At 47.2% G+C, this 20,579-nt stretch overlaps 1 protein-coding gene across 3 annotated transcripts in view; it reads left to right on the top strand.

Moving 5' to 3' along the window:
• Positions 1–15,987, top strand: part of LOC126527059 (uncharacterized) — a 61,556-nt gene extending 45,569 nt beyond the window's left edge. For 2 of the 3 annotated variants that reach the window (XM_055068542.1, XM_055068541.2), the window contains 6 exons: positions 2,698–2,831; positions 4,744–5,053; positions 6,695–6,801; positions 8,245–9,724; positions 11,182–11,442; positions 15,743–15,987. In XM_055068542.1, coding sequence (XP_054924517.1) covers positions 2,722–2,831; positions 4,744–5,053; positions 6,695–6,801; positions 8,245–9,724; positions 11,182–11,418 — 2,244 coding nt within the window. In that variant the 5' untranslated portion in view covers positions 2,698–2,721 and the 3' untranslated portion in view covers positions 11,419–11,442; positions 15,743–15,987. Of the gene's footprint in view, positions 1–2,697; positions 2,832–4,743; positions 5,054–6,694; positions 6,802–8,244; positions 9,725–11,177; positions 11,443–15,742 lie in introns of those variants that run through there. The other variant, XM_050174780.2, reaches the window with a different exon arrangement.
• The last annotated feature ends 4,592 nt before the right edge of the window (positions 15,988–20,579 follow it).

Here is a 20,579-nt window from a genome sequence, read left to right as displayed (position 1 = left end):
GTCGAAAACAAGCGAAACCTTTTCATTCTTTTGCCGGTTTACCTTCGCGCTGTTCCAAAGTCTTCTTCTGATATCCCGCACGCGCTTCGAAAAGTCTTCTGCAATAGAGAGTTGAGTGTCCTTAAGTTTGTACCCCCTTTTCAGTATTGTATACTTATCTCTAGAATCTAGTAATTTCAAGATTACAGGCCGAATCTTGTTAGGTTCTGCTCTCCCCATCCTATGTACGCGTTCGATGGCTACTGCTTTTAATTCCAGAGGGCCTTCAATAACGTCTTTATTCACTGTGCGTTCATGTATGTATGTATGTATGTATGTATGTATGTATGTATGTATGTATGTATGTATGTATGTATGTATGTATGTATGTATGTATGTATGTATGTATGTATGTATGTACGCACGTACGTACGTACGTACGTACGTATGTATGTATGTATGTATGTATGTATGGCGGTTCTGCCTCCGTCAGAGGGTTCTGCGTCAGGTTCTGCCTCCGAAACGTTTGTGTAGTTCTTTCGTGTATGCCGTACTAGGGCCCTTCGACAACACTAAATGTGATTCTGTGTGACTTTCAGTTCCTCACAGCACTCAAAGGCCACAGAGGTTGTTTTTGGGAGGTTCACTTTTTCTTTATTGGCGCTGAATAGGCCCACTTCAAGCAGGTGTAGTGAAGCTAACATTATCTAGAAATAAACAAATTCTTATGGGTGTTCCGCAAATGAATATAGTATTGGGAGTGTATTTCAGGAGTTTATAGCGTCGATTCAGTCAAGCACTTCAATAAATTGGCAGCATGGGAACGTTCTTTTTTTTCAAAAACAACTCGGCAAGTAAAGGATTAAGGATACGTGATCCCAAAGCAAATAAGTCTAGCTGCGACACAGAACATTAGCTGCATTGCTTCATTGACAACCTCAGGTACCGCAGCAATATATTCTGATTTCCCACCTACTTACCTACAGAAGTGGACAAAATGCATGTGTCTTTGGTATAAGACAGCACTCATAATTCACAACTAAACGAATGAAAATGAACTGGCAATCTAAAGAAACAAATTGAAGCTTCACTAATTCACGAGCAGGTAGCTTCATGCTCAGGCGGCTCATGAAACAGTACGCTGTGCCAAGAGTCTTAGTCGAACAAGGGTGGTGACCGTCATGCGCAGTGCCTCGGGGAAATACACGCCGCATCACGACGATATGTACTTTCCTGTTTTTGCTCGTTCCACATCAACCGAATAATCGCGATTAAATCATTAATGGGAGAGTCAGAAGTGTCCCGCACAAAGCAATACTGGTAATAAAATCAGCTCCAGCGCTTTTCGAATAGATAGCGCTGTGCTGCAGTTGACCTGGGGGGAACTGAACTTAAAATATAGAGGGGGGGGGGGGGGGCGCTCCCCGTCTTTAAGCACTGATTTAGTAAGAACACGTTACCTCTAAGCGTCTGCCTGGTCTGAACTCATTGTGTAGTTACCTCCGTGTATCATTTTTCTCCACCCATTTCGACAGTTATAATTTTATGGCTTGCACTGCCATTCTGTATGTCACCAACGTTACTGTAGCTGGCCTGCGCGAACTCGCCTTACCCTTATCACTTCTGTCTTTGTAGATGAGCTTCATCTTGCTTTCGCGCCATCCAACCGGAATTTTATTCGTTTTAATTACTTGCTCAATCGGATTAGCCAGCAGTGCCTTTCTTCTTGAAACCAGGTGTTTCGCTAGCTGCATTAGGATTACATCGGGTCCTTCCCGCTTGACGTGCCTCGGGCACTTCGCCCCATCTGGCGGAGCACTTCAGTTAAATGGCACATGGCGATGACATAGAGACAATCACATCCCACCCTCATTATTGAATACCCCATTAGTTTCTGGCTGTTGCTGCGTGTTCTCGTCGTGGAGAGGCATCTTTGATGCCATTTTCATGTTCGCACGAGATTTATACAAGTTAGCTAACCGACCGTCCCTTTCTGGGATGGGTTATAATACAGCGAGACCCCAGATGCGCCAGCCCCGTGTGAATTCGACTGATAAGAGCGTGTCCGTAAAAAAAAAAAACAATAGTTACGTGTCCGATGGTGGGATCGAACCTCGATGCCCCAGAACAGCAGCCTGATGCTCCAACTGTTAAACTACAATCGCACGCACACTTCTGTCGTGCCGACTCCTTTAACTACTAGCTTTTTTGAGATGACCACCGCGTGTGTCACATTGCGCAGCAAGGGTGCGCGATAGAACGTGCGAGCGCGCCATTTTACTTCTCGTCAAAGACGCAGGAATGAAATGGGCAGATTAATAGCACCTCATTAACTGCTTCACGAAAGCTTCGCTTCACATAGATTCAAATATGTTCATTGGATCTGCATCATACTTTTTTCGATATCCCGGACCTTCGCTAAAAAAGATCAGTAATATTATTTCGTCATCGTCAGCTTTGAGTGTTTTATTACCTCGGCCGTTTGTGTACGAAATTCGATAAACTCAATTTTCGTTTTAGCGCTTAGTAAACGCAACCTTTCCGCACTGAACCGGCGCAGTGAGGATTCTTTAATGCCAACATCTCAGCCAATTGCAAGCGTGATTTGATTGAAGTTTATTTTAGCAGAGTGGAGTTACTTTGACCACTTTGCGTTTTAGACTATAAGCAGCTTCTATAGGCATTAATGGATACTGCACTGAAGGGTTTATCTATCAGGCCTGTGATGCTGATCCGAATGGCATGGAACCATTTGTCAAGGAGCAGCCAAAAGGAAACTTCCTCGACATCGCACCTCTCTTACGCCAACATGAAAAGAAGCTCCGACGAGAAATCGTTCTTCCAACCATCAGGTAAGATTATTGGTGTATTGGCACATTACTGCTATACTTGAGTAGTAGCCTGGTTGCATGCTTCTAGTACTCTGAATGTTTGTAACTCCTGTAAGAATTAAGCCTTGCATTTATGCCGGTAAATTGAATAGCTATATAATAAAAGCGCTCATTGAGAGGTAAACAGAAACACGTATAAATTGTAGGTCATTCCTGCTACCTTGAATAATTAGTCCCTTCCTTTTCCGGTTAAGAAAACACAGGATATTTGTATGCTTTTGCAGAATTAGTCTAATTTCTAGCGAAGCTATTTAGCTCGAGCAGTTGCATTATGAATGTCATTTTAACGCGACAGCGTTAAGGAACCCGTGTCGCAGAAAATTCGGCGTCGGCGTTGGACGTCGCTTCAGCAAAAACAATTTCGAACCAAATTCCGAACCATGCATGCCCAACCACTCCTGTACCACCAAAGTTGCTCATACCTTGTCTTTCATTCTTTACAAAGTTATTCCTCGGAGTTTTGACAACGGCAGCCCGCAAACATTTGCAATGAAAAAAAAAAAAAAAACACCGACAGCGCATGCCCTTTATGTTATATCTTCTCAGACTGAAATATTAAAAGTGCGAAACGATAACAGGATATCGACCCGCGCAAGAGGCCGCATTTCTACCAGGAAGCTCGCCTTCAAGCATGGCGTTCGCCAGCCAGCGTTTCCCGGTAAACGTTACGGTTGCATAAGGTGCAGTTGCCGGGAAGCATGAAAAGCAGTAAGGGGTCCTTGAACGCTATCGCGTTCCACTCTTAAAGGCGAAGCTCAAGCGTCCTCCTAATTTCACTTTTAGCTAAGCCAAACATTTTATGACATTGTCTGCATGTGACAAATTTTGCACCCCAGTTCCTGCAAGTATAACTTACCGCCGTATTCATAAATGTAACTTAACTTCAAGCTCATGCTTGACTTGATTTAAATGACGCCTGGCATTAACGTGCCCAAAGACGCTCACTGCGTTTCCTTCGGCACGTTCCCGATAGGCGTCACTTAGATCAAGTCAAGCATGAGCTTCAACTTAAGTTGCATTTCTGAATACGGAGGTTAATTGTTACATTTCGTTGTCTTAGAGCACCGGGAAAACATGGGTATCACGCTTGTATAATGCCATACTTACACGCGTAAAAATTCAACATTGCACGCACATCAGACACTGCGTGCCCCCCAATTTTCACCAAATATGGAGTGACTCTTATGCGCTTCCTATAAAGCCTTCAAATGTGGAAAAAACAGGTATTCAGTCATTATTTCCAGAGCTTATAATTAAGAAAACTGTGTTTGAAGTCTGTGTCACGTACAGTACTCCCAAGGCACTGAGAAACATTGCGGACAGCGGCCGCCTAACACTTTCGAGTACTTGCCCAAGGGGTCTTTCGTAAGAAACGGCCATTTTATGACTCTCTTGAAACTCAATAGAAACTCAGTAGAAACAGACAGGCAGCAATTGTAATTTTCATCTAGCCCTTAATTCGGTGCACCTCATCCACACCATTTTGTGTGTGCATTTTCTCCCGCATAAAGCGAATAAAAAATGCGAGAATGAATGGACTAATTCGAAGTTTTCTCCGCACATCACCCCTGACGGTGCCCCTCGTGCCCTCGAAACATGAACTCGGTGAAAGATCATGCAGGGCACCAGGAAAGCACGCATACTTATAACGTTTTCGAGCACTTCTAACGTGTTCGCAACAAACAGACAAACAAACAAACAAACAAACAAACAAACAAAAAATAAATACAGATAAAGTGTGACGTGCTTAGTAACACGCGGTGCATCATTGACCCCGTCGAGTGAGGCAGTGATGGTGTAGGCGGCAGCTACGTCGTTTCTACCCGGCCGTTGTCTGCCGCTGCAGCAGTGAGCCTCGTATTTTGCTCCCTAGGCTCGAGGCGGACCGTTCTCGCCGCAAGAAGCAGTACGACGCCGGGCGGACGCAGACGCACTGGGAGAAACTGAAGCGCACCATCCTCGACGCTCAGCGGGGCGGCGCTTTCTCCTACACTCTGTCCAACCTGGAGCAGATCAGACAGGTCGTGCTGTTCGCAGAGCGTCAGGGCGGGGTGGACCCGCAGTCCTCCTTCAGCGACGCCCGTTTTGCGTTCCCGGAGGACTACGTGAGGCGGCCCGACGACGAGTCGGACGAGGGATTCAAGACTCCCGCATCGGGATATGCTTCGCCCCAGTCGGTGAAGGTGAGCTCGGCTGCAGTTCGTATAGAAACACAGGAAAGATAAAACAAGTGAGCGCAAAGCTCGTCGGATCACTGGCTCATTCTTTGGAGGAATCAATACACATAAACAGCACTGCACTGTGTCGGCGTCGTGTCGTGCACTTTTATTCCTATGCTGAATCCAGCAAAGAAGCGACGAGTTCAATACAAAGTGAAAAAACAATAGGATTACACCTCAACTTTGCTAAAAGCAATATGGAGCAGTGGACTAAACTATCGTTCGTTCGTCGACTCGCTGCAGCCAACGCCTACAGCGGTCGCACCGAGACTTGTGAGGTCAAAGTTTCTCTGCTCAGAGCTGCGGGTAGCATTTCTCTCGCCGAGAAAAATGATGCACAGTAGCCAAATGAGGGAAGCAGCTAAGGCACGGTGAGTGTGAGGTTACCTGCAGGAGCAGCCCAGAAGCGGATGAATGCTTTGAAAAAAATTTCGGGTAGAAAATGGTGCCGTCGCAAAAGCTTGGAAAGTATAGGCAGTTGCGAATTGCGTTTATGCGTTTCTTGCAGGGTTGGGAGTTGAGGGTTTCCGCGAGTACGCGGTTGACTACTGTTTGTACAGTATCCACGCGTATTGAAAGTTTCACACTGCCTCACTTGTACGATGAGTTAAAGGAAATATAGAACCACGGGAGTCTTTTTTTTTTTTTTTTGCCCCTATTGCTTCTTCTAGAAAACCCGGCACATGGACGTCTCTGTCACATCGACATAGCTACGGGGCCGTGCTGGAGGTAGAAGCACATTTGCTTAGCGTTTCCACCCGATTTTTCCAATTATATTTCCTGCCGCAATATTATTTCACCAGCCACACGTTTACTCTCATCACAATTTTCTCGTCCACATTGTATACTTAAGGCTTTGATTGTTTGGTAGTTTATACAATGGCTGCAGCCGTTTGAATAACAGTGTGGCAGAGGGAACTCTTTCAGTTCATTTTAGAGTAAGAGATGCAGAGAAATAAGGTTCACAAGGGTGGCGGTATCGCTGAGAAGCCTTCTCAACTGAAGAAAAACTTGTAGCTGCGTACTACATCGCGGATATTCCCAAGCACCCTCAAGCTTACTCTGGCCGCCTTTTGTGCAATATGTCGTCAACTATGGTCTCGGAAATCAAATTTAGTGTTTAAAAAGTCGGAATAAGAAAACGCAACTTTCCTTGGCAGCGCGGGAATTCTGGAAACTGTTTTATTAGCGCACGCGTGTTTTCATCATGCCTGGTGTACGGCAACATGCAACAAACTTCAATGCAAACCCGGTAAACTCTAAGAAAAGTTTGGACCCTTTGGGGCTTATCTCGCCCCCTATAATAATCGACATCTTGCGCGCATGCCTTTCCTTTCTTAAACGCCGCGCGCCCTGTATATGTCCAGGTCACGAACGCCATGTGCGTTATCAGCGTCTCATAGCATACTCGACAGAAAAGTTGCGTGTGCAGAATTTTGCAAATTGGAAGCGGGAGCAAACAAGATAGATGACTATTGTTTAGGGACAGGATCCGCCTCAGAGAGCTTGTTTACATTGCATGCTTTCGTTTGGTGCGCGTCGCGTATAGCGGAAAAGAAGTTTGACAGGCGACTTACATGCCACTTGCATATTCTTTCCTTCCAGTCTTGGACTGACGCTGGCCCTTCGGCTGTCGCTTCGGGGCGACAGAGCGCTCTTCCCTCGTCGTCTCACTATGGCCTCGTGCAACGGTGGAAGAGTCCAGACCACAGGTGGGCTGTCTGATATCACGCCAGGGCGATTGACAGGCACAATATAGAGGGTGGCTCCCGCTTAATTTTGAACAACCCTAGTTATTTAACATGTGCCCAAAGCATCGTTAGCGAGAAGGTTTTGCATTGCGCCGCAATGGTCGCTTGCTCGATTCCCGGCTGCGGTAGACACGGCAGCTAAGTGTCAAGCAGCGCCCTCGGGTGCAGCAGCAGCGTCGCTGTAACCACTAAGCCACCACGGTATGTGCAAGCAGCAACATGATGCGAGTTTTCGAGCTCACGTGCTTCGCCGTATGCAGCATCTGATGAGTCTCAGTGCTCAGTGAAGTAAAGGCCCCCCCCCCCCCCCCCCCCCCCCTATTCAGCGGTCTCCACTACCGCGAAATGCGGTTGGGATATCCTCCCCCACATAAATCCTTAACGAAATTCCAACAAACTGCCTGGCGCCAGCTTCAGGCACAAACCTTCCTTTCTCCAGATTTTCTCGCCCTGGTTCATCCAGGCCTATATCGACAGGAATGTACGCTCTGCGGCGCGCCTAGAGCCAACTTCCATCACATACTGTTCTCATGCCCTTAGCTCCAGCCACCCTCTGAGTGGCAACTCACCGACGTCGAGGGATGGGAGACCGCGGTGTCTAGCTCCAACCCAGCCGACCAAATACGGCTGGTGGACCGAGCTCTGAGGGTCGCCGATGGCCACAAACTCCCGGACACCTTACGCGCTCCTGGCCCCCTCACAAGTAATGTTGTAAAAAAGGCTCAAGTAATAAATGTTTACCACCACCACCACCACCACCACCACCCGTTTTCTGGCGTTGCGTCTCTCGGCGTCGTCGTCGCACGAATGCTGCCAGAGAGAGCGTCCAGCCACACGAGCGGCACGCCGACCAGCGCTGATTGGTCTGCACTCATCGAGCCGCTTCCGGCGGCGGCGGCGCGCTGCCTGCTGATGATTTGTTAGTCTACGCTCGTATTGTGTACTTCCTCTCGTCTTTCGTCCGCGCTGCGCTGCTCACCTATAGGAACATGAGCGTGCCACCCTTTAGCATCGACGCCAGGTGACGAGACGCCAGAAAACGCCGGTAAAAACGCTGAATGGGGGGGGGGGGGGGGGGGCTTAAGGTTAGCAGAGCGCCAATTGGCTGCTGCAGCTTTCTTAAAAGGACAATAATATGAAAAAAACAGGTTCAGTCTAAAAATCGTAGGTTACCCTTCTCGAAACCTTACAACGTCTGTTTTATGCCAGAAGACTCAGTTGCAGCGGGCCTCGCGAGCCGAAAGGACCATAAGAAGAAGCGTTGTAGAATACACATAAACAACTGAACTTACTCGCCGTAGCTGAGGGCAAGAATTCAATGAGTCGATCTTAACTCTTAATCAGATAATTCACATATTAAACAAATGAACCGAGACCTTGTCGACCTGTCCGACTTTTCTGCAGCCCTAAGACCAGAGTTGGCGCTATCGGCTTTAAGAAAAAGGTGAAAGCGGTCAAGCGAAAGCGCCTGGTACAGTCGCCTACCTGGAGCTACGAGTCGGAGTCGAGGAGCCAATCGCCAGCTCGACAGCGGGAACCTGAAGCGACGAATGGAGAAGCAGCGCATCGCCACCGCCACTATCATCACGATAATTATGAGCAGGAGCAGGAAGAACAGCCGGAGATACAGGAAGACGAAGAGTCCGCGGAGGCCGCGAGAGACGCGATGACCTTAGAAGAAATGCATGCGTCGCTGGACAGGTTAACAAAGATAATAAGCGAGATGGCACTGCTGCTCAGCGTGAGCACAGTGCAGAGCGAGATTCGAGGCGAGAACCTTAGTCGGAGGCCGTCGAGTCCGGCGGCGATGAGGAGATCGACCCGGGCGCGGAGCATCAGTCGACATCACGCGCACCCGTCGCGTGAACGGACGGCGAGCGCGAATCCGTCGCCTCCCGACACGCCGGCAGTTCAGAGAACGAGCCGTCCCGCCCGACGGGTCTCTTCCAGGGACTTCGCCTTCTTCCCGGCTTCCGATCACGAAGAGGGTCAAGAGTCCCGTCGGAAGAAAGGGAAGCACCCGAAGCCTCAGCGACATCAAGAGTACCGCTCCGCGCCTGAGGCGTGCGCTGCGCCCGTCTGCAGAAAAGCCAGTTACCAGGCCGTCGTCAATCGGAACAATCCTGCGATGAACTTGGACGCGTCTTCCGATTTCGTCTCCGCTGGCAGCGCGCACGGCGAGTCTAGTTGTTGCTCGAGTAGCAAAAGCGATTCGGAGCTCCCCACTCCGCAGGATGTGGATAGCGATGTCGAGGATCTATGCGTCGTCGCGTCCGCGTCCGCGGAAGGTCGCTCTCCGGAGGCGTTGTGCCGGTCAATGTCGGTTATTCCTGACGACGAACGACGGCTTCTCTCCGCGGAGGCGCGGTCTCCGGAACTCTTCTTTCAACATCCGCCGTTCCTCCCCCACGACGAACTACCAGAAGACCACGGAGCCTTCGAGGCAGCTTCGCTCCAGGTGGACGACGCGGGCCGCTTGAGTCCCGGCGAAATCCAGCTGGACTCTGGAGGCACGGAGTCTCCTTCCGAGCTGACGTTTCCGGTTTTTCAGACGCAAGATCGAGGGCAGGAACGAGGTTTCAGAGGCACCGCCAGGGGTGCATGCTGGTCTGATCCTGTGCGTTTCGGGACCGAGCTGTTCAACATCGAGGACGTCGACGACAATGGAGGCGGCCTACGTGCTGTACGTTGTCGCGGCGATGACCGCTTGCCGCATGGCGGGATACCGCTGGAGCAGGGCGCCAGAGAGGACTACCCTTCTCAACACATCTGGCGCTGGGCCAAGAACGACAGCGACCACGTCGCGGAAGAGAGTGCCATGCGGAGGCTCGAGCTGTACAAGACTACTTACGGTGGAAACATCGATGGCCAGCCGCCTCACATGGTATGGATTGCTGCTTGAAAGTGCGGAACACGTGTGTAAAAACCGTGCCATTCGTCATGTATCTATAGTCATATCAGCAATCACATCGGAGAAGTCCTCAGCGGCTTTTAAGTCCAAGCATCAATCCTTCTTAGGAGTACTTCTTTTTGGACTAGTTGGAGAAACATATATCCATCAGAAGCAGAGCACAGATTAAAGGCAATAAAAAATTCTGTGGTTTTACACGCATGATCCGATTATGAGGCACGCCGTATGGAGGACTGAGGATTAATTTTGACCACCCGGGGATTTTTACGGTGCACCCAATGCATGGTACGCGGACGTATTTGCATTTCGTCCTCATCGAAATGCGGCCGCCACGATCAGGATTTGATCATGACCTCCTGCTTAGCAGCGTAACACCATAGCCGCTAAGCCACCACGGTGGTCATAGACGAAGTAGATATTTTGGCGCTCGTCCTCTCTACCTCGTCTCTGAGTATAAATTTACGCCATTCTCCATGCGAAGCAGGAGATACGTTTAGTACGATTCCGCACGATACTCGATGTAGGATTTGCTCGCATCCGACAAATTCCTAACAGGTTGCAAATTTCGGAGTAGCCATATTTCCTATGTGGCTTTCGTTGTACCAGAGGCATCGTTGTTACGTGTATCTCCACCTTAACGCGTCATTTCCTATTCCACCAACAACATGTATACATCTGTAATGGGTTTTATGGACGTGGACAGCTTAGCATTACCTTAACTTGACACAGTCCGTTTACTGCGCGATATTATGTTGATGGTGGTGCTTATTTTCATGGTGTTCGGGTGTTAAGTGTGCAAAAGCCTAGTGTGACCGGACAGCGACAGAAACGATGTGTTAGAATCAGGCGCGAATAAAAATTTCATGTGTAGAAATGTTATACAATAAAGGTGAACTTAACTACAGATGCACATGCCACTGTGGAGGACAATTATTATAACATCTGTGGTGATACCATATCCCATATGCAGATTTCATCTTCAGCGAACTTGTCTTCAGCATCGAACTTAGGCTGCTAAGCACGAGGTCGCGGGATCGAAACCCAGCCACGGCGGCCGCATTTCGATAGGGGCGAAATGCGAAAACACCTGTGTACTTAGATTTAGGTGCGCATTGAAGAACCCCTAGTGGTCGAAGTTATTCCAGAGTCTCCCACTACGGCGTGCTTCATGATAAAATCGTGATTTTCGCTCGTAAAGCTCTATAATTTAATTAATCGAACTTTTCATGCGCGGTGCAAACAAGTGTGAGCGTGCTCAATCAGGTTTGAAAGCGAGGCGTAACAGTGCCCGCTGTGCATTGACTCGAGCACGATCGTCCGTGCTCGCTGTGACACCAGTATGAGAATACGGGGTTAAGTTCTTGCTCCTGCTCCCTTTGCCCTCTCTCCTGTGCTCGCCGTGTGCCTACCGACGGGGCCGGGCTAGAAAGCAGCTCACCTGCGGCTGGCGTCGTCTCCTCAACGTGGCGGCCAGCGGATGTGCCAACTGGAGATCGTCTGCATCATCACGCCCATCGCGCAAGAGACGAACAGCGCGCCGACCAGCACCGTGCACATGCAGGCAGCTCATTCATCAAGCCTCCCGGAGCGAAAAGCTCCGTGACGAGAGTAACGTTAGCTCCGGTCGTCGTCGACCTTCGTCCAGGAGCGCGGCTGCGCTAGTGTAACGGAACCCTGACGATCGACCAAAGGTGAGTCTCACTTGGCTCAGCGGCACTGTGGCCTGTGGACACCCCACGTAGATCAGGATGGCTTGCGTCTGTGATGGCCCATGGCACAGCGAATTCAGCAGGCAACACAACTCGCGGAAGGCGAGCACAGGAATGCTTTTAAAAGGCTTTCGTTTCTTATGCGGACCCTGCTCGTCCTGCCTGATGTGTTCGCTGTGCCTCAGTGGTACCGGATAGATCTTGGGAGGATCGCAGGGACTGCTCTAAGAGTCGCACTGTTGACCGGCACATCAAGGCAGAGTGAATTTTGACGTGGGAGTTGCGCTAGCATCTCCCTCGCTTTATTCCCCATACTTATTCCACGACCCATGGTTATTTAATAACTAAAACGTTTTGTTTAAAGACATGATTATCCTTGTAAATAATTAGTTCTACCAGACAGGTAATACGGTCATCAGGGTGTCTACCAACCGGGAAAACCAGGAAAACCGGGAATTCTCAGGGATTGTGAGTAGTCTGGAGAAACTCAGGGAGAACTCAGGGAATTTGTGCCTCTATCAGGGAAAATTAGCTGTAATTTAATTGAAAAGGTCGAAAGTCACAAATACCGGCTCGAGTAACAGACAGGAATCGTAATGAGTCGTCTTTGACGTGCTGTCGTCGGCTGTAGGAGTTGCCAGTGTACAGTCAGTGACCGACTGTCCGGATTCCCGATAATTTGGGCGGCTTCGCGGCACCACCACGTACCCCATAGAGTCAATGTATCAGAACGTCTGAAATTTTGGACGCAAGAACTTTTCACCGTCCAATTTTCCGAACGTTTTACCGTGACCGCAGGTTCGAAACTGCATTAATCAAAGCCACCACCGCTGCCATTTTGATTACCTCGCCGCCTTGCACCGGCACTCTCGCACGCAGATCCGCTGGCAGCTGTACCCACCACTGCGGCAACGCTAGGCCTAGCTGCTTCGACGTTCGCTATGTAGCTTCTTGCCGTTGGGTGCCGTGCTTTTTATTGAACGAATTCGCTGCTGTCAGCAATGGCACGGACTCCGCCTTCGTGGTCCTCGCGATTGGCTTAGAAGCTTAAAAAGCACGGTGCGTTGCATAATGCCTGTTCCCGAAAGTCAGCTTCGCCTCTGCACAAAAATGTTACTTGGTGAAGCATACGCAGAAATATTGCAGTGAAGCATAACAAGCGTGGGAAGGGGCTATTGCCACGGGACACAGTATGTATTCCTTAATTATACACGCGTGCACCCGGTATTTCCTGTCACAGTACGAGTGTCGATATGCCTAATACGTGTACCGACAGGCCTTCAGAGCGTTTTCGAATGTGCCTGTGGCGGTTTGAGCCTTTAAGAGGAAGCTTTAACTCGCGTGCTCCTGTCTAAATACATGTAAAAGGAGAATTCGTTTTTCTCGGCAACCACTGCGCCAAACTTGGCGAGGTTTGTTGCATTGAAAAGAAAAACGTAAAATCTAGTGACTGTTGGTTTCGAATTTTTGAGTTAGTTGTAAATGTTTTAGTAAAAATCGGCAAAAGTCGGCAAATATCGAAAATTTTCAGGAACGAAACTATCAACTTTACAACATTGTAACTCAACAACGAAAAAGGATAATACAATTCTGTGAATTGCATGTAATAGTACATCTAAAGCGCACAAAATTGATATGTTACACATGAATATAAAAAAAAATTGTAATATGGAAAAACAGCTTTTGCAGAACCCTTGTAACGAACGTTACAAATTCACGTAAGATGTATAATGACATATCGAATTTGTCCGCTTTGTATGATCTAATGGATGCCGTTTACAGAACCGCGATATCTGTTCTTGATGCAGAGCTGTAAATTTGTAAACTTCGTCCTTCTATTTTTTTAAAACTGTCGAATATTTGAAAATATTCTAAAGATAATTCAGGCCTAAATCGAAATTCCGCAAAAACGCAAAAACGTTTTTCTGAGATAACTCCTGGACCGATTTTAATGAAATTTGTTGCATTTGAGAGAGAAAGTTAAATTCTAGTGACTGTTGGAAGCGAAATATTGATTTAGGGCTTGAATTTTGGTAAAAGGATTTTCAAAAACTCAAACATTTGAAAAAAATAGAAGCACGAAGTTTAAAAGCTAATAGCTCTGCATCAAGAACAGATATCGCGATTCTGTAAACGGCATCCATTAGACCATTCAAAGCGGACAAATTTGATATGTCAGTTTACATTTTACGTGAATTTGTTACGTTGTTTACAAAGGTTCTGCAAAAGTTGTAATTACACAATACTCCATTTTTTGAGGTTCATGTGTAACATATCAATTTTGTCCGCTTTAGATGTGCTATCAGGTACAATTCACAGAATTGCGATATCATTTTTTCTTGCTGAGTTACGGAGTTGTAAACTTGATAGTTTTGGTGTCTGAAAATTTTCGATTTTTGCTAAATTTTTATAAAACTTTGACGACCTAAATCGAAAATTCGAAACCAACAGTCACTAGATTTTAAGCTTTTCTTTTAAATGCAGCAAACACCGTCAAATTTGGTGCAGTGGTTGCCGAGAAAAACGAATTCACCTTTTACATGTATTTAGATAGGAGCACCCGAGCTAAAGCTTCCTCTTAAGGGCAGTAAATGACATGCATTTATTTTTTCTAACTGGCCGATTTTTCGGACGTTTTCGCGGCCCCCAGGGTGTTAGAAAAATCGGACGTGGACTATGCAACTCAGCAAGGAGATGCTTCAGATGGTCTGTGGGGCGAGCGAGTGGCGGAAGGGAGACAACAGAAAGGACCTACGCATTGGGGAATTAACAGGAAAGGAAGCGTGCTGCCGCCGTTTTGAGCTCAAAAAACAGTGTTGGCTGATGCTGAGATGCAGGTGTCCCTCATCCAAACCAAAATAAACTCTTTGAAGCAGTGAAATACAACACTGATGCATCGTGCGCGGGCTGAGAGTATGTCAGGACAGTTGAGGTTGACTTACGAGCCGTTGAGAGAGAATCTCAATTGTGACAAAGTTCGGGCCTCATACCACTGAGCTTGCTATAAGTTGATATAAATAGCTCATATTCGAAAATATTTGCCTCTGTATGCATCTCCTTTTTATTCGTATTTGAGAATCTCCGACTCGATTTGCAACTTTTTCGAAGGCATTTTATTTGCTGTGCATTTTACTAACCCTTCCCTTCTACACTCGTTTTGAATGACATAAACAGTACTCCTTAGCATTAAAATTGGATTAAGTCGTTTTCTTTTTAAATTTGTTTCATCTGCTTACTAAAGAGTTACAGCATCGGGCGATATGGTTTCAGCCCGTCTTGACATAAAACATAGTTCTGCATCACTCACGGAATTTTGCAAAGGCACTCAGGGAAAACCTGGAAAACTCAGGGAATTTCGAAATGTCAATTTGGTAGACACCCTGGGTCATAACGTTTAGCTTCCACAAAAGACATTAGTAAGCCCTTGTATGCTCACGCGCCACCACCTTCCCCCATCCTTCCTCGACACGTGAGTCAGTTGGGCCACTCCTCCCCTGGGCCGGCGCCCGATGCTATGGACCCTCCTCATGGCACACATTCGTCAATTTTATGGCCCACCACCTGACCTTTCCATGACAGGAGGGCATATGTAACCTTCTATAAAGCGAACGCCCTGGATTATATGGTTACTGTGTTTTCCTTCTTTGCCTACCACTTTCTTGGGTGTTTGTGCATGCATACTAGATCTGTCCCTGGGAGTCTTAGTCAGTGCCACTCAGGACCATGGTGGTGAATGTGAAGGAAAATCTCAACCACAAGCGTCACATATTACGCAAACTGAGGAGCAGAAACTATAAGGCTTGGAACTGACGGGGAGATGAACTGTCCAATAAGTGCTCACATGCGACCTGAAGGCAACAAGGCTGACAGTGTCGAGACGCTCGCTGTGCAATAAACAAGAAAATCGGAAACCATGGAGCTCGTTTTGTTAGTCACGACCCGCTACTATGCAATGACTACAGACGGTAAAGCCAAGGAAAGCTCAAACGATTCTTGTCGCTCACACGAACGCCACGGGGAATTTACGCTACCATGGTTTGCTATAAACGGCAGAAGTCTCTGGAGTGCTCCATAGGCGTGTAAGAAAGCTAAGAAGCGGCTATGTTTTCTAGAGTTCATAGTTGCAGTGTACTGTAGCAGGTGCTGACCAATCGACAATGTTCGAGCCATTTAGAGGACGCATGCCGGAAATGAATTGAGATGGAGGTTTCTCGCTTGGTAATATTTTGCCGTCGACAGTGCGTTCTTTTCTGCTGAGTAAGCGCATCTTTCCTTTTTGCAGGATTGCTCCCGCACTCGGATCATGTGCTAGTGTGGCTCAAGATATATGCTTGCTGCATCGAGGAAGGCGGAGGTCGATCCTAAAGAACAATATACGGCGCAGTACGGCTTATCGCTGGAAGCTCGAAGCATGAGAGAATATCGTCGCACTCCAATTAAGCGTCTGTGGAAAGGCCAGTTCGCTCACAAGGACGACCTGAAGTTCTTTCTTTTTTTGAAAAACGAACAGATAATCCAACTTGAGAATGAGTTCTGTTTTCTTCTTTTCTTAAAGAATGAGTTGTACCGAAACGAAAACACTTTTCTCTAATGGTGGACGCCTAGCAGCGCAAAAAGACGAAGGACACGACAAGAAGGTGACACACGCGGGCGCTGGCACACATCACGGCCGAGAAACAGCGCAACTTTGCACGGACGTGTGTCTATCTTTTCTTCGTACGTGTGAAGTTGTGCTGTTTTCCCGCCATGCCACTATACCAACTCTCGCAAATGTCATCTCTAATAAACTGGCACATATCAACGCATGTGTGCGTTGCGAAATGATACAAAGTTGGGCGAGTTGGTACGGTAACATATTATTAGTTTGTAGCGCGAAGCGACACACACACAGACTACAAGACAGGACGAGCGCTAACAAGACGCAAAACACAAATGCCAAATCACACTCGAAATAATTGAGGCATTTCACTTTAAAAGATTAGGAGAGACTTGTGTTAGTCAAACATCAATATCTCTCTTAGAAAGCGAATTTTAATATCTTCTCAGCACGTGTGCCAATCTCAAGAAGTACATTTTGTTGTTTGGTTTTTATGGCTTCCCTACCTCTTGATATGTTTAACTGATAGTCTTTAGACCTTGTCATGTTCGTATGCTGTGGTATTTTCAATCTCACTCACTCACTCACTCACTCACTCACTCACTCACTCACTCACTCACTCACTCACTCACTCACTCACTCACTCACTCACTCACTCACTCACTCACTCACTCACTCACTCACTCACTCACTCACTCACTCACTCACTCACTCACTCACTCACTCACTCACTCACTCACTCACTCACTCACTCACTCACTCACACGCACGCACGCACGCACGCACACACACACGCACGCACACACGCACACACACACACACGTTGATAGCTTCAATAAAGATTTAGTTGAGAGTAAGCACTTGTCCTGTCTTCTTCACGTCTGCGTATGTGTGTCACTTCGGGCTACAAACCAAAAATATGTGTGTTGCCTTGTATTATCCCTCGTCATTTCGCGTTGCTGATCGTTCACCGTGACCCAAAGCCAACTAGCCTACAAACAAGTCCTTACGAGCTCCTCTCACTGCCCACTGCACTGACTGCTGTAAACCGGTACAGTTGGGTCACCAGTAGGCGCACTCTGCGCGATAGGGAGAGCCTATAACGAGAAATGGGGGACGTAAGCGTGGCAAGATGCCTGCTATGCTACTACAGGTAGGGCTTCATCATACAGGTTCGGTGAAGTTAGAACAAGGACGCGATGACGAGCATAATACCATTGTCCTAGGCACTATCGTCCGAATTGCTACACAGTTGTACTGTCAATGGCACCACCAATAGACTTTGCGACCCCCGAAGTGTCTTGAAACAAATTATCGATGACTACGGGCTTTTATAATCGGGGAGAGAGAGAAAGACTTCACGTGAGTAACGTGAAACATGAAATGAAAGTACAAGATAGAAAATAAAGATCGACGAAAAAATAAGGCAATGAGCAATTTGAATTAAAAAATTACAAGAACGTTCAAATGTATGAAAGAAAAACAAAGGAAAATGGCACCCTTACAAAAGCAATAGGCAAATGTAAATTCTACTGTATTTGTTTAAGACAAAGTTCTAAGCAGTAGCATTGTTCCTCCAGTGTCCGATTTTTGGATTGTAAAACTTTATTTGTCCAACAGATGTAGGGAAGGCTTTAAGCCTTCCCACCTAGACGACGGCCAGGAGTCCTTGGACCCTAGCGGCGGTTTCGGCCAGTCGGATGGTCTTCAGTTGAATCTCCGGATCGGAGCTGAGTAATAAGGTCTCCCATTGTTCTAAAGACTTTATTCCCTCAGAGGGAGCCTGTGGGCATTCCCACAGAATGTGATTATGATTAGCCCTGGCATTACATAGGTTACACTGGCTGGAGTACTGACCCGGGTAGTAGAGGCTGCACGACACCGGGCTTGGAAACGAGTTGGTTTGCAGGTGACGCCAAGTGAAGGCCTGGCTCTCGTTTAAGGATATATCAGCCGGAGGATATTTAACCCGCCCTAGTCTGTAGTGTTGTGTGATCTCTCTGTAACACACTAAGTGGTCCCGCCCCGTGAAGCCTTCGGCTAGCCCACCAGCATGGAATGTAAGTCCTCGAGCTAATTCGTTGGCCGCCTCGTTCCCAGCGAGGGAGGCGTGCGCAGGTGTCCAGATTATTTCAATTTTCCTGCTATCTCTGCAGGTCTGCAGGATTCTGTTCGCCTCGGGAGAAATTCTGCCTCTGGCAAAGTTCATCACCGCAACCTTAGAGTCGCTGACTATAATTTTGGCTGAAGTACTTGCAATTGCAAGTGCTATGGCAGATTCTTCTCCAATCTGAGAGCAATCCGTTGGAACTGTGCCACTGGCTATCAATCTAGTTTCAGCGCTCGCTACAGCTAGGGCCATGCGGCCGTTGCCATAGTCTGCAGCATCAACGTAGAGCACGTTCTTCGAGTTTTTGAAACGCTTCTCAAGAGCCTCGGCCCGTTTCTCTCTGCGTTCCTTGTGATGGATTGGGTATATGTTTTGAGGTAGTGGTGGGATTATTAGTCGGTTCCGCACGCTTCGCGGCAGGTCGACTTTGATGCCTTCCTGCCCCTGATAGTTTATGCCTAGCCTAGCTAGGATGTCCGAGAACGTCTTTACAGAGGGTCGAGCTCCTAAAGCAAGTTATCAAACTAACGAAACGTTCTCACGTGCTTATGTGTGCGAAGTCGTCGCGATTATTACATGTGTGGCGCATTGGAGTATTGCACTGCTGAACGTTAAGTGATGGTTGAAAGCAACGTTCGATTTGCGATGCAAGCACGCACAGTCGTTCCTTTCGAGGCCACGTTGCATGCGTGGTACCCGTTACCTTGAGCATATCCGTGAAAACTCGTACAAGCTGTACAACTGCTACAGGCCCGGAAGGACTTCGTACTTATTCTTTAGCTAACACTGCAGCCTTCACATACATCACGAACGCCTGCAGAACTTTGAAATGTCTGTATATAGAAGCTTTGAGGTTGTCATACGACGTCAGGTGAAGCGTCCGCCCGCTCACACGAGGTTTATTGCAGATTTTTTAACCATCCTAGAAAACTTCACCTTTATGTGAAAGAAGCTTCCTAGTTTGGAGGCTTCTTTGTAAACTTATTTACGAATACAACTAATTGTGATACACGGATCAAATGCGTTCTCAAGACAGCGTTCTGCGCTTTCGAGTTTCCTTGCAACTATGTTAATTCAAAATTCTACTGCAGTTCAAAAGATTTATATAGTCTGCCATTTTTCTGAGTTTAAGGCAGCTCATGTACACGCAATTTATGCGTGTATTCTCTAAAAATATTTGCTGCGCACACCGAAAGACGGCGAATGATAGTGCGCCATTCTAACCTTCTAGGGCTTGTCGCCGCTTTGTTAATTACGGGCCCCATATTTCTGACAGACACTCTTTGACTCACTTGCTCCATATTCGATATATATGCAATTTTAAGCAGCTACATCTATTCATTCGCATATGTGTGTGCGTATATATCCTGAAAATTATCCCTGCGAAGACCGAAAGGGGTATAGTGCGCCCGCTCGTGGTTCTCAGGTTTGTTGCTTTAAAGATTTTACAAGACCACGGTTCAAATTACTCGCTTGCTCTTCCCACCCTGTGGAGAATTTTAGTCAGCTTGTATATTTCCGTGTGCCGATCAATCGGATTAAAAAAAAAATGCGTCTGCACACACCGCAGACCGCATAAGCAGATATTGTGCCTGCCAACGTTTTCGAAGTTTATAGCGACTTTGTTTTTACGGCCTCTGATTTTACCAGACGTTCTTTAAGTGACCACCTTCTACTCACTCTCTGCAGAATTTGAGATTACACCTATTTGCGTGTACGTTCAGATTTCTTAAATGTTGCCCCTTTAAAATTAAATTCTGGGGTTTTACGCGCCATAACCAAGTTGTGATTATGAGGCACGCCGTAGAGGGGGTCTCCGGATTAATTTTGACCACCTGAGGTTATTTAACGTGCACCAAATAAATGGTACGCGGCTGTTCTTGCATTTCGCCCGCATCGAAATGTGGCCAGCGCGGCCTGGATGTGATTCTGCGCACTCGGGCCTAGCAGCGAAACACCAATGCCACTACGTCACTACGACGGTAGTAGCCGGGTAGTAGGTAGTAGACGGGTAGTAGAGGAGTAGCCCCTGCACGTCGAGGATAGGAGAGAGAGAAAGACCGGGCGAGGTAGATGTAGATCCTGGATGTTAGCTGCACATAGCCACTTTGGGGGATTGGCCAAGAACCGGATAGTTTAATAATAACAATAATTGAAAAAAGAATGGATGAGTTTGCAATAGCAGATGTAAAAAAAAGGTGCTGATTTACCCTTGGGTTATTGGCGTTGATAATCGTACGCAAAGAAGGTGCTTTATATATCTACATTCATTTTACAACAGCATAGTCAGCATGGATACTTGCCTAGTTCATGTGGTGGAAATGCAAACATCAGTCATTTACAGCCGCAGCCACATCTGCTTGTGGTGTTCTACAGACGCTGTTGTTGTAGCTTCCCTGAAAATCATGGCAC

Source organism: Dermacentor andersoni, chromosome 9, assembly GCF_023375885.2.
Source record: "Dermacentor andersoni chromosome 9, qqDerAnde1_hic_scaffold, whole genome shotgun sequence".
Lineage (NCBI taxonomy): Eukaryota > Metazoa > Arthropoda > Arachnida > Ixodida > Ixodidae > Dermacentor > Dermacentor andersoni.
Note: the sequence above shows the minus strand (reverse complement) of the source record. Positions and strands in the feature narration are given on the sequence as shown.